The 14282-nt window shown below is 42.3% G+C and overlaps 1 protein-coding gene across 2 annotated transcripts in view; it reads left to right on the forward strand.

Moving 5' to 3' along the window:
* The window catches only part of ELL (elongation factor for RNA polymerase II), a 122463-nt gene that overhangs the window by 68508 nt on the left and 39673 nt on the right, over positions 1-14282 (forward strand). For both annotated transcript variants that reach the window (XR_011315378.1, XM_069740580.1), the window contains exons 2-4: positions 203-250; positions 4137-4258; positions 9137-9300. Coding sequence is in view for 1 of the 2 variants with exons in the window: in XM_069740580.1 (XP_069596681.1) it covers positions 203-250; positions 4137-4258; positions 9137-9300 (334 nt within the window). In the remaining variant the exon portion in view is untranslated. The remainder of the gene's footprint in view (positions 1-202; positions 251-4136; positions 4259-9136; positions 9301-14282) is intronic.

Here is a 14282-nt window from a genome sequence, read left to right on the forward strand (position 1 = left end):
CTGTAGATAAGCCCCTGATGACGGTGAGCTTACCTCACCATCGATTTTGGGGGTGACAGGTTCCCTTTAAACTATTTGGTTGTAGCAGGCGGCCATAATTTTCCACTTCACTTTTGGCTGCATGGAGGGCACTTTAGTACTTAACGTATGGTTACATGTAATTCATTTACATTAAATTTTAAATCATACCTTTGCCTTCCAGGACTCCTTAGCTTTGAAGCCAGCCATTCGATTCCAAGGTACCCAGGGGGTAAGATTGAGATTTTTTTTTTCTCTAATATAGTTTTCATTATTTTCAAAATCTAAATTTTATTCTAGATACTGTGACAATTGTGCATGAATGTATGTTAAAGGAGGTCTCCACCAGGGCTAGAAGTCATTCACTTTACTGTTGAGGCCTGTTTGGCTGTAGTCAGTTGGACATGATGTCCTCACTTCCAGTCCTGTTGAAGACCATCTATTAGGATGTGGACCAGAGGATCCACATAGGATCTTCATTGCATATAACGATATTATCAGAAAGTGTGGCTTCATTTTTTAAAGGTGTGTTAATGGTTTCTGAGAAATCCTGTCCCTCCCAGTTACGAAACAAAAAAAACCCCAAAACTGCTCTCCCTCCCTAGCACCGAGTTTTCGCTGGTGGTCCCAATGTCTGTCGGTGTCAGCGTTGCAGACAATTGGACTTCAGAAAAAGCACAAGAAAAGGATATGCACAAACTGGGATCAACCATATACAATAAATTTTATTTTAACATATCATTACAAAAAAGGCAATAAACAGGACACACAATTAAAAACATTTAAAAACCAAACCGACCAACCCTCATCCTCCAGGACTAAATAATGAATATCAATATATATGAACATACAGATGGTACACAGGGCATGAAATCAAATAGCAAGTTCAGATAATCCCAAACGGTCACAACAGAAATCCTCAAAGCCCCGTGCTACCACCCATCTAGACCCCTACTCTTACAGTTGCTAAATGTGATCTGTAGCCCCTAATAAGGGAGCAGGCATGAGAAAAAAGTGCATAAATATCACCAAAATCAATAGAATGCTGCACCATATATAAGCACACCTGCTACCCACCTTAATACTGACAACCCATAGAATAAATCACCCAATGTAGGGTCAGATCCTGATCACTACGGAGCCAATCCCTTGGTAGTCAGGGTACTCAAAGGGAGGGGTTGCCAGAGAAGCAAGTACACAAATACGTGTACCCCTTAGGAGGGCTGGAGTATACGAGGGGGTAGCCGACAGAGGAAAGTCCAAGAGGGAGATGACCGTTTGGGATTGTGAACTTGCTATTTGATTTCATGCCCTGTGTACCATCTGTATTTTCATATATATTGATATTCATTATTTAGTCCTGGAGGATGAGGGTTGGTCTGTTTGGTTTTTAAATGTTTTTAATTGTGTGTCCTGTTTATTGCCTTTTTTGTAATGATATGTTAAAATTATTGTATATGGTTGATCCCAGTTTGTGCATATCCTTTTCTTGTGCTTTTTCTGTTACTGTTTATATGCACGTGGCTGATCGCCTTTATATTATGTGCGGTGCCCGCCTTCCTTTGTTGTTTGTATAGACAATTGGACTTCAGGACCACCGGCAGAGACTGGACCCATGGAAGGCGAGTAAAGAATACCAGTTACCGGTAGTTCTTTATTTTAATGACAAACTGCAGCCAGGTGACGGGGGTTTTTACAAAATCAGAAAATCCCTTTTTGAAGCCTGTAGCGTCAAACATGGATATCTTAATGGTAGTGCTATTTTACCCCAAGCTTGACTATTCCAGCACATCCTAGCCCTTGCAGCTTTCCGTTGTTTTGTATTGTATGTCTGTATATATTGTTTGAAAAATAATTCTAGTATTTATCTGTAGATATTCTTGCCATTACCTTTATAATCTTCTAGTGATCCTAGCCTACATCTAATACTTTTGAGTTTACAAAGGAATTTGATTTGCATAACCAAAAAGCCTGAAATGCTCTAGTTGGTTTTAGTCATCCTGCAGGGTTTCACTGTATGACTTGTGCTAGTATCGTGTAGTATCGTAGACTTTTTTGCTCCACTGCCCTATCTTCTTCTTGTACTTTAATAATATGCATGTGCTTTTAAATTCTGCCCTTCACATTGTGCAGCTGAAGACCAGACAGCTTTTGGGGTGTGCTGCATTATCATTTTTCTTCTAACTACTGTATACTTTAGCAGATTTTGATTTCCAACATTGAAGTCTGAGTACCGATCATGCAGCTCTGAAAATTTTGCAGTGATCTCTTAATTTTTGCCAGTTTGTCTGATTTTTCTCTTTATAGGTATATTTTTGAGTAAAATGTAAATTGTTCTTGTATTCTGTAAACTTCTGACATGTCTCCAAATTTCCAAGCAATAAATTTTGTATTTTCTGAAAATGAGAAATGGTTAAAATAACAAAAAAATGCATTGCTTGCAGACCTCAAATAATGCAAAAAACAAGTTCGTAATCATTTAGTAACATCAATACTAATGTTTTAACTCAGGAAGAGTTCAGAAATCAATATTTTGTGGAATAACCATGATTTTAAATCACAGCTTTCATGTATCTTGGCATGCTTTCCACCAGTCTTTCACACTGCTTTTGGTTGACCTTGGCTTGTGACTATCCACCTTCCTCTTGATTACATTCCAGAGGTTTTCAATGGGGTTCAGGTCTGGAGATTTGGCTGCCCATGACAGGAATTTGATGTGGTGATCCTTCATCTACACCTTGATTGACCTAGCTGTGTGGCATGGCGCAGTGTCCTGCTGGAAAAAACAGTCCTCAGAGTTGGGGAACATTGCCTGGTCATCTGATAGTTAGACGGAGACCTGGAGAGGCGTACATGCCACAGTGTCTTGCACCCACTGTGAAATTTGGTGGAAGATCGGTGTTTATCTGGGTATGCTTCAGCAGGGCTGGAATTAGGCAGATTGTTCTTTGCGAAGGACGTATGAATCAAGCCGCATACAAGGTTATCCTGGAAAAACAGTTGATTCCTTCTGCTCAGGCTATGTTCCCCAACTTTGGGGACTGGTTTTTCCGGCAGGACAATGCGCCATGCCACACAGCTAGGTCAATCAAGGCGTGGATGAAGGACCACCACATCAAGTCCCTGTCATGGCCAACCCAATCTCCAGATCTGAACCCTACTGAAAACCTCTGGAATGTAATCAAGAGTAAGGTGGATAGTCACAAGCCATCAAACAAAGAAGAACTGCTTACATTTTTGTACCAGGAGTGGCATAAGGTCACCCAGAAGCAGTGTGAAAGACTGGTGGAAAGCATGCCAAGACGCATGAAAGCTGTGATTAAAAATCATGGTTATTCCACAAAATATTGATTTCTGAACTCTTCCTGAGAAAACAGTAGTATTGTTGTTTCTAAATGATTATGAACTTGTTTTCTTTGCTTTATTTGAGGTCTGCAAGCAATGCATTTTTTTTGTTATTTTGACCATTTCTCATTTTCAGAAAATAAATATAAAATGTATTGCTTGGATCTTCGGAGACATGTTGTCAAGATGTTTATAGAATAAATGAACAATTTACATTTTACTCAAAAATATACCTATAAAGAGAAAAATCAGACAAGCTGAACATTTTGCAGTGGTCTCTTAATTTTTGCCAGAGCTGTAGCTGAAGACCATCTGTTAGCGGGACGGCTTTTTGTCACTTCGAATGTCCTGAACAGGTGAAGGGTTTCACAGTTATAAAGGGATGAGGACTTGAGACATGAACCGAGCCTGACACCTCACTGTGCTGGCAGTCATTCTATTCTTGAGCAAGAGTGATTTGAGCTCATTGTCAGAGTGAATGTTGCGTTCAAGGAGTAGGGGATGAAGTGGCTCATAAATGGAGAAAATTGCAGACTTCTCTGATAAGATGCATTACAAAGTTTCTTACATTTTTTTAGCATTGATTTTATTCTAAGTTAGGTGAAAGTACAGTTCGCATGATAAAAAGTAGCCCAGTGACCCCCACCACCACCACCTTTCCTGCACCCATCCAATTTTCTATCAAGCTGCTCTTGTTTATTATAAGTGCGGTGTATATTCATGTAATGTGTGCTTTGTCATACATTTTGATGCCATGTTTATTTCCTATACAGCAAATAACTATCCCGCGACCGGACTGTCCTACGGAAGTGCGAACCTTCACTTTCTATCTATCTAATGTTGGCAGGGATAGCCCTCAAGGGAGCTTTGATTGCATCCAGCAGTATGTTCAAAGGTGAGCCATTTCCACTTTGTAACCATTTTAATTACATTCTGCGTGTTGTCATACGGCAGAAAACCCAAATTCTATATTGTCCATCTACACCCCAAGGGACTCCCAATGATGTCCATATGGAATTAAAGAAACAGTGCTCGTAATATTCTCTTTCCTGTGTGCTGTGTAGTTCTATGTTGTATTCTAAAGGATGAAAACTCTATTGTGTACATTCTGAGCTAAGAAAGTTGTGAAATGCAGATTTTGTACTTAAAGGTTTGTTGTGGGTAAAAGTGCAGATGCGCCTAGTATGAGGCCTTAGGTGGCAGCACAATACATGGCTTCTCCTTGGTGTACCGGTGTAAGCCCATGGTCACCCCTTAAGAATCAGGCCTAATTTGACCCTAAAAGGAACCTGTCATGTGGTACATGCTGCCCAAAATGCAGGCTGCATGAATCCGAGCCTTGTCTGCGTTTAGTTCTACTAGTTAGCTCAGCCCCAGGTTCATAACCATAGACGAGGCCAGTCCGGCACCACCCCGAGTTGGTGCTAGAGGTGATTGACAGGTCTCTTCTATACTGTTTTAAAATGCCTGTTTTTTGTCATGTAAACAAAATTCATACACAGAAGAATAATTTCAGAACTTTTTCCACCTTTAATGTTGCCTATGATCTGTGCAATTCAATTTAAAGGGAACCTGTCAGCAGGATTGTGCACAGTAACTACAGACACTGTCAGGCTGGTGCCGTTATACTGATTGCAATGATACCTGTTGATGAAATCCGTCTTGTGGTTGTTGTTTATTCTTTACTTGCAGTTTTCCGCTAATGAGATTCTCGTGCTTCAGGGCGTCCTGTGGGGGGTGTTCATGTGGTGCTCTGATTATATATTCATCAGTATGGCTGAAGGTAACTGATCCCTCACTGATATGCCCCCTAGTTTGCATACTAAATATATAATATGGTTTGGAATAAAAAAATCCCATTTAGCATTCAGGCAGCGGCACCTACGCTGTAGCATAAGGTGGATAATGTGCATATTTTCTTTTAATTTAGGCATTTTTTTTCCAATAGATGCTACTGCGCAGGCACCGCCTGCACCATTTTGGCGGAGAGAAAAATAATTGGGCATCATCAAGATGGTGCCTGGGCAGTACCATCTATGGGACCGATGCTACTGAGCGGCGGCACTGGTGCCATCTTGATGAGGCCTAATTGTTTTTTTTCTTTGCAAATCTGGCGCTGGCGGTGGTTGCACAGTTGCATTTATCGGAATGCGATAGATGCTACTGCGCAGGTGCAGCCGTCAGCACCATTTTGATTAAGATATTTTAGCTAAACATGATAAACAACCACAAGATGGATTTCATCAACCCAGGTATAATTAATCGCTATAACGGCGCCAATCTGACACTGTCTATTTTACTCCGCACAATCCTGCTGACAGGTTCCCTTTAAAAACAAGCTGAAATCGTTTTGATGGAAAACGAAAAACGAAAATAATGTGGTTGCATAAATAAGCACATCCTTAATACTTAACTAATACTTTTATTGAAGTAGCCTTTGAATTTTACAACATTCAATCTTTTGGGGTAGAAGTCTATCAGAACTGCACATCTGTAAGATTGCGAAGACATTTCCTGTGTACAGCTTTTTTTTAAGTCAACCCACAGATTTCCAATTGGATTCAGGTCTTGGGGTGTTGCTGAGGCATTCCAGATATTTGATCGTCTTCTGGTGAAGTCATTATTTTGCTGATTTGAAGGTATGCTTTCAGTCATTGTCATTCTGAAAGTTGAAATTCCTCTTCCGCTTTTTAGCAGAGGCCTGAAGGTTTTGTTGCAAAATTGACTGATATTTGGAACGGTAATTCGGATATTTTCCCCCTTCTTGACTAAAGTCCTAGTTCCCACTCCTCTAAGCATAATTCTGCCTCCACAATGATTCTCTGTAGGTATGGTGTTCTTACACATGCTACTTTTCTTTTCATCACTATTTGAGGGGCGTCCAGTTCTAGGTAATGTCACTGTTGTGCCACATTGAAGCCACTTCATGATGCGTCATCACAGGTTTATTAGGCATGTCTACAAAGCCATCCACAACCTGTCCCCTCCCTATATCTCTGAACTAATCTCCCACTATCTTCCCTCACGTAATCTTCGATCCTCCTAAGACCTCCGACTCTCCTCCACACTTATTTGTTCCTCACACAACCGCCTCCAAGATTTCTCCCGAATATCCCCCATCCTCTGGAATTCCACGCCTCAACGCATCTGATTATCCACCACCCTCGGATCCTTCAGACGGAACCTGAAAACCCATCTCTTCAAGAAAGCCTACAGCCTGCAATAACCATTCTGCCGCCTCACCCACCACCCGAGCTGCCGCCTCACCCACCACCCGAGCTGCCGCCTCACCCATTACCCGAGCTGCCGCATTGCCACCACCAGAGCTGCCGCTTCACCAACCGCCCGAGCTGCCGCTTCACCGCCACCAGAGCTGTGGCACCCCTGACCTTCTGTCTCTTCCCCAGTATCCCGTAGAATGTAAGTCCACAAGGACAGGGTCCTCTCCCCTCTGTACCAGTCTGTCATTCTAAATTTGTGTACTGTAATATCTATAACTCTGTATGTAACCCCTTTCTCATGTACAGCACCATGGAATTAATGGTGCTATATAAATTAATAATAATAATTAGTATATTGCTTGCCTTGGATTTTTTTTTTAACCTTTTATCCAAACATAATTTTCAACAATGAGATTCTTTTGTTGTGTTGTAAGCTGTTTTCAGACCTTTGCTATTGCTGTAATATGCAACTAAGAAAATGTCAGGAAAACACGGTGGCTCAGTGGTTAGCACTGCAGCCTTGCAGTGTTGGGGTCCTGGGTTCATATCCCACCAAGTACAACATCTGCAAGGAGTTTGTATGTGTCTCCCTGTATTTGCTTGGGTTTTCTTCCTGGTACTCCGGTTTCCTCCCAGATTCCAAAGACCTATTGATAGGGAATTTTAATTGTGAGCCCCATCGGGACAGTTATGATGATGTGTGCAAACTGTAAAGCGCTGCGGAATATGTTGGCGCTATATAAGTAAGATTATTATTATACTAGAAGAGCAAAACTTTATATTGTGTTAATCAGTATGACTGACTGTAAATGGTAGCTGTGTAGTGACTACTATTTAACACAAATGAAAATGTGCTTGGCTAATTCTGAATGCGACTACAACCCCAGTTATAAGAGGGTGTTCACAATTGTTCAACTATATTATTTTAGTTTTATTTATTTTTTTTCAAAATGTTTTCAGTTTTTCTCCATTGATTTGTACCGATTATAGGTGACATTACAGGTGAAAAAAGTTCTGAAATAATTTTTCTTGCCTTTTTAAAAAGGGTGTTGTAGACTTTTGATATCCACTATACCATCACTACTTGAATGAGCGGAAGAGGCAGCGACGTGTAACATCATAAACCTAGAGTAGACCCTGCTGGCTCCATTTGTAGCAAATCTTCAGTTATCCCTCTTTCTATGGGATCAGTGCAAACCTCACTTGCTGACCAGCAGCTAAAACGACTTTTTTTTTTAAATTTTTTTTTATGAGGGTTCACTTTTATGTCTGTCTCCATATAGCAACATTATTTTAAAATTCCTCCGATTGTGAAAATGGTAATTTTTTCAATTTTCAGCACTGTTGTTTTTTAGGGCCACTCCTTGAATGACGGTAGCTCTCTGCAATGCAGCTTGCTCATATTCATGTAGCAGCTGTAGAGTGAGAACATGAAGTCCAGATAGAGCTCCCACGTTATCTGCTTCCTTCTCTTGGATGTTTCTGGCTTTACCCCAGCTGGGGTAGTCCTTTGGGCACCTCCGTGTGATTCCATGTCACAGCAGGACTTCTGATGGCAAATGTGCCAAGCATCGGTCAGAAATGCTCTGGAGCAGTGAGGAAACCTCCAGCCTTTGAGAAGGAAATCTTGCAGGACATGGCACGTCCACACGCTCTTTCATTTTACTTTCCCAATACTGTGGGTACATATGGTAGTTATTCCATTAGTGATGGAAAAATAACGGATCCAAGCAGGACAAAGTTTTCTTACAATAAACACACACGCACGCCTTGGGATAAGTTAGGGCTTGTCCTCTTAGTGTTGCAGCTACATTTGGTGGGTCTTGTAGTGTGCCCCTCGTGTAGATTAGCAGCAAGTCCCCTAGTGCTCATTTTAAGTGATGTTGCTAACAACTTGTTTACCTGGATCTGCACTTGGGAGTCTTCTAACCCCCCCGTGTCCTACAGAAATAACTTTCTCTGGAGCTTACAGGGCAAGCCAGCATCAGATGAGAAACCTTCTGCCCACCTTAGTCATGCTGTATATCAGCGCTTTAAACAAAAGAAACCTCTTCTAAAATGGTCTTTAATTTTTATCTTCCGTTTTTTTTCGTTACACAACTATGTAATACTTAGCCTTTATTACATTGTGCATAGACCACCGTAGGTTAAAGGGTTATTCACATCATTAGCCGTTCATAGCAATATCGGCACCCAAGTGCATGCCACAGGAGGTTGGCTTCTGGAAACGCAAGGGCTGCTGTGCTGTTTCATAACCCGCATTCACTCCTATGGAGGGGTTCTGGAAACTGCGCAGTTCAACCACACTGACTTTTTGGAGAACCACCTGTGACTAATGCTTGAATATCGATACTCCAACCTCAGCCATTAATGGCTACATTGGGAACAACCTTTGGAACTGGGCTTGAATTTATGTTTAAGTTGAAACTGGGGGCGTTGCTGGTGCCGAAGTCCTGGATCTCATTCATTCCTTAGATCTGGGTGTAAGTGAAAAGTTAAGTAGGTGTACACACCTTGCTTCATTTTATGTGTCACGTTTGTATCTTATTTAGCAATGGGAATATCAAGCTCGACTGTCTGGGCAGCATCCAGGATAAAATCACTGTATGTGCTACAGACGAGTCCTACCAGAAGGCACGACAGAGCATGGCCCAAGCTGAGGAGGAGAACAAAAGCCGAAGTGCCATCGTCATTAAAATGGGTAGTCGGTGTGGAGGTAAGATGTTACCTTACTGTTCTTACTTGCCTTTTATTTAGTGTATTGATGACTTTAAATGTGATGACAAATAGCTAGGATATGCTATTACTTTCTGATCGGTGACGGACTTCAGGTATCCTCGCCTACCCTGGGACTGAAACGGTTTGGTAACTATCAACCCTTGCCTTAGAGGTTTTCCCACAAACAAAGATCATTTTAAAGTTCAATTTTAATCAATACATCTTGGAATAATAATACTTTCCACAACTGGATGTGTTTTTTTTTTTTTTTTATATGCCTGTGCTGAGATAATCTTATAAATGTGTCCGTACTGTATAATGGCCGTGTCTGACCGTGCAGGAACATGGTCTGATCATACCACAGCTCTGGGGTGAGGGTGAGGGGGACACACAAGAGAGTATACAGACATTACAGCACAAGATCTGCCTGTATTTCAAAAATGTTTTGCCTCACAGAATCAGCTGTGACCCCATGCTTTCCTGTCTGTATCCTCTCTTTTGTGTCCTCCCGTGCCCAGGAGCTGTGGTATGATCAGCCCATGTCCCTGCACGGTCAGACACGGCCATTACACAGTACACAGCAGGGGCACATTTATAAGATTATCTCAGCACAGGAGCATTGTATTCAACACATCCAATTGTGGAAATTAGAAATTAGTATCCCAAGATCTATTGCTTAAAATGTACTTTGTTATTGGGAAAACCCCTTGAAAGGGGTTGATCACTTTCTGTTAGTGCGGGTTTCCTCACAGACTACTCAGCTATCCTGTCCATACAATGTCTGCCAGTGGAGGAGCATGTGATAAGTCCTGTCCTCCAATAGAAAAGCAGCTTTCCCATGTGATCTGTATTACATTTGGAGGAGGCTGATGGTCAGACGTGGCCCCTCTATCAGCAGCCATTGTATGGCCAGAAGTGCTAGTCAGCATGTGAGGCATGTGGCCGACCCAATTATGGTGTGTCTGCTTAGCTTTCTATATGTATCACTATTAATAAAAGCTGCATTAAATAAGACCTGCTTTGATCATTGCGCATGCTAATCATCTACATGGAATCATACGTGACTGATCACAGTGGATGGCCCATAAATGCCTTTTTTGCTTAGTTGTCATGCCTGAGTCTCTGATTTAGAGGGCATATGTGTAGTACAGTCATGAGGAACACGCTCGGGCGTCACTACATAATCGTGTGGCTTGTACAGCAGTCCTCTTCGGTCTTGCCTTGTCCATCACTTTGCCAATAGAATACTCTGTAGTGTCTGATCTGAGCATTATGTGAATATGAAGAATAAACTCTACCAGCAAACTGGCAACATGATAGATGTGGTTTATAAACTTCATGCTTTACAATTCAGTGTCGGTTATCGGTAGCGCTTTGGCGCAGCATGTGTCCGATACCTCCAAAGCGCTGCAGGCTATTGAACGCTGGTGATTCCGCAGGTGATCACTGAACCATGCGGATTCACTGCATCCAATATATTGTACTGGTGTGGTCTGGAAAGACGCGCCGCATGTCTGTCTCTGCAGAGAAGCCGAAGGCGTCGGTGTACGCATAGTGGACATAGCGTTTCTTGAAATCCCATCCACTATGCTGTAACATCTGGCCGCTGCGAGTTGGAGGCTGCAGATATACTCAGCGTCTAACCCGCAGCATTTACTGACTGTTGGAACATATCGCAAGTGTTGGGCCTTGTTCAAATCTTCTTTGTAGTTTTTTAGTTATTTTTAACCCTTTCCAATCAGCATGCTGGATCCCAACTTTGTGTTTTTGGTCTGTCCATTTTTATCCTAGATGTGGCATCTATTAGGCAGCCGTCACACTAGCAGTATTTGGTCAGTATTTTACCTCAGTATTTGTAAGCCAAAACCAGGAGTGGAACAAATAGAGGAAAAGTATAATAGAAACATATGCACCACTTCTGCATTTATCACCCACTCCTGGGTTTGGCTGAGAAATACTGATGTAAAATACTGACCAAATACTGCTAGTGTGACGGCAGCCTTATTCTTGAATGCAAAATGATTTCCAAACATCTGTGCTTCATCTAGTGTAAAAAAAAGAAGAAAAAAAAAATCAACACTTGGGTGACACACGTGGCATCTGAGATGTGTGTTTTTTTTTTTTTTTTTTTTTTTGACCAACCCAGCTTTCAATGATCAAGCTTGATCTGCAAATCGGATGGAAAGTGGACAGGTCTCAGACAATTGCTCTGAGTGCGACAACGAGCGATGTCTGAATATGCTGTGGTCTCCTTCTGATGCCCTGAAATACCGGATTCTGGTGACTCCCTGACAGGGGCCATTCACATTAATGAGTCAGATGGAGTCGCATTGCACTCTTTCTGGCCTGCATATAAGTCATTAAAATGAATGGCCCTGTCGGAGGTGTGCAAATTTTTTTAGGGCATCAGAAGAATGTCCCGATAGAGCCACTGACGTGTGGCCCAAAAGCATAGTGACTATATCTGAAGGCCAATGTAAGGATTTGAAAAGCCTATTCACATGCATGATCTGCAACAAATCTATCACTTCTCTGTGCGACCTAAGTTAGCATTTGCACCACATAGGTTATACAGCATTAATAAGCTTATGGTAAATTTCCAACAATCTGTATAGGACTGAACATGGAATCTCCCCTAATGAGAACCAGGATGGAGGTTCTGTCAGGGTCTCCTACACTAAATCTCCCATTCCTAGTAATGCCAAGACAATGTGTCAGTGATTCCACTAACTAACTCCTGATCCTGCACTGAGTGTTTCCACTAAGCAGCAGCTTCTTTTTGTGATTGCTTTTCCAGTGTGTGATCTTCTGTGACTGTCACAATTCTCTCTCCAGTAATGTTGAGCTTGTGTTGTGCACATGGCTAGATGAGGTCACCTCCTCTGACATGTTGATGGGACTTGTACTGGTCATGATTCCAGTAGTATGATCTCAGCAGACAAGTATCTGAGCCTGCCAGATGACATGCTCCTTGGCTGCTCGCTTAGATTTGTGCTACGCTAGACTGTTACTTGGCCCCAGAGAACTGTATGGTTACAACCGGCTTGTGCGAGAGTGGTGTGAAGAAATGTGCCGTTAATACAAGGCTCCATTTGGCCTTTAATGCACCCTGTGTTCCTTTAGGGTTTGGATGCTCTTGCATGACTTTCTATATACGCCTTAACACTATAAGGAATTTCTAAACTATATATTCTGATATTTTATTAGGTAACATTCTTTTAATGATTGTAATTATACTCTACAAATAGCAAAGCCTTATGTTATGTTCTTTCTAACCGCACGTACAGTACAGGGCAAAAGTTTGGACACACCTCATTTAAAGATTTTTCTGTATTTTCGTGACTAAGAAAATTTTACATTCATTACCTCTTGAAGCTCATCAAGAGAATGCCAAGAGTGTGCAAAGCAGTCATCAAAGCAAAAGGTGGCTACTTTGAAGAACCTAGAATATAAGACATAATTTCAGTTGTTTCGCACATTTTTGTTAAGTATAGAATTCCACATGTGTTAATTCATAGTTTTGATGCCTTCAGTGTGAATGTACAATTTTCATAGTCATGAAAATACAGAAAAATCTTTAAATGAGAAGGTGTGTCCAAACTTTTGGTCTGTACTGTATGTCTAGGTGTGTCTCCATGTACCTATGGCTTACACCTTAAGGCTTCATCCAGAGCTAGAACTTGGGCAGAGTTCCAAACCTAGTGCAACTTAAAAACATTGGCCCTTTCAATGTAGAACATCATTTGGTGTGCTACTGCTGTTACATGAACTTGCACACCGGCCATATCATTAAAGTATATCTACACCTTCACACAGTTATTTTTATTATTCTAGTTTGCAACCTAGATACAAAGTCAAGCACCTTTCTAATTGGTCTTCATTACAAATAGTTTTACCATTGCATGAAGTCCTTTATCTAACTTAATGCTTTATTAAAATGGAAACTAATCTGTCAGAGCTACTTCTGAGGGTTCTCTTTACTAAACTCCCATCCTTAGAAATAGCAGGTGGAATCAGACGTAAAATGGAGAGAGGGGAGAGTATTCTGGAGGGTACTGAAAGCTGGCTATAGACAAGGAGGAACAAAGCACATGAAGCAGAAATTGCAGTAGCTGTGCTGATCCTTGAATGCAAGTTTAGTGTAATATATCCTACAGCCAGTGACGCCTGCAGAGCCCTGGATCCACAGACCTCACGTCCTGCCTATATTACAGAGAGAGACACTCCCACACAAGTCTTTTACTTGTTTCAGGCTTCACTCTATATTGAGGGGTCTGAAAATGAATGATGAATGCAGGCTTCAATTAGTGACATTGTACTAACTAAAGATAACCACTAAAATGTAAAGAATATTTTCTCCTTCGCCTCATTGGGGGACACAAACCGTGGGTGTATGCTGCTGCCAATAGGAGGCTGACACTAAGTGATACAAAGAAAGTTCTCTCCTCCCCTGCAGTATACACCCTCCTGCTGGCTCTCGGCTCCTCCCCTGCAGTATACACCCTCCTGCTGGCTCTCGGCTCCTCCCCTGCAGTATACACCCTCCTGCTGGCTCTCGGCTCCTCCCCTGCAGTATACACCCTCCTGCTGGCTCTCGGCTCCTCCCCTGCAGTATACACCCTCCTGCTGGCTCTCGGCTCCTCCCCTGCAGTATACACCCTCCTGCTGGCTCTCGGCTCCTCCCCTGCAGTATACACCCTCCTGCTGGCTCTCTGCTCCTCCCCTGCAGTATACACCCTCCTGCTGGCTCCTGGCTCCTCCCCTGCAGTATACACCCTCCTGCTGGCTCTCGGCTCCTCCCCTGCAGTATACACCCTCCTGCTGGCTCTCGGCTCCTCCCCTGCAGTATACACCCTCCTGCTGGCTCTCTGCTCCTCCCCTGCAGTATACACCCTCCTGCTGGCTCTCGGCTCCTCCCCTGCAGTATACACCCTCCTGCTGGCTCTCTGCTCCTCCCCTGCAGTATACACCCTCCTGCTG

The sequence above is a fragment of the Ranitomeya imitator genome, chromosome 1, assembly GCF_032444005.1.
Source record: "Ranitomeya imitator isolate aRanImi1 chromosome 1, aRanImi1.pri, whole genome shotgun sequence".
NCBI classification, from domain to species: domain Eukaryota; kingdom Metazoa; phylum Chordata; class Amphibia; order Anura; family Dendrobatidae; genus Ranitomeya; species Ranitomeya imitator.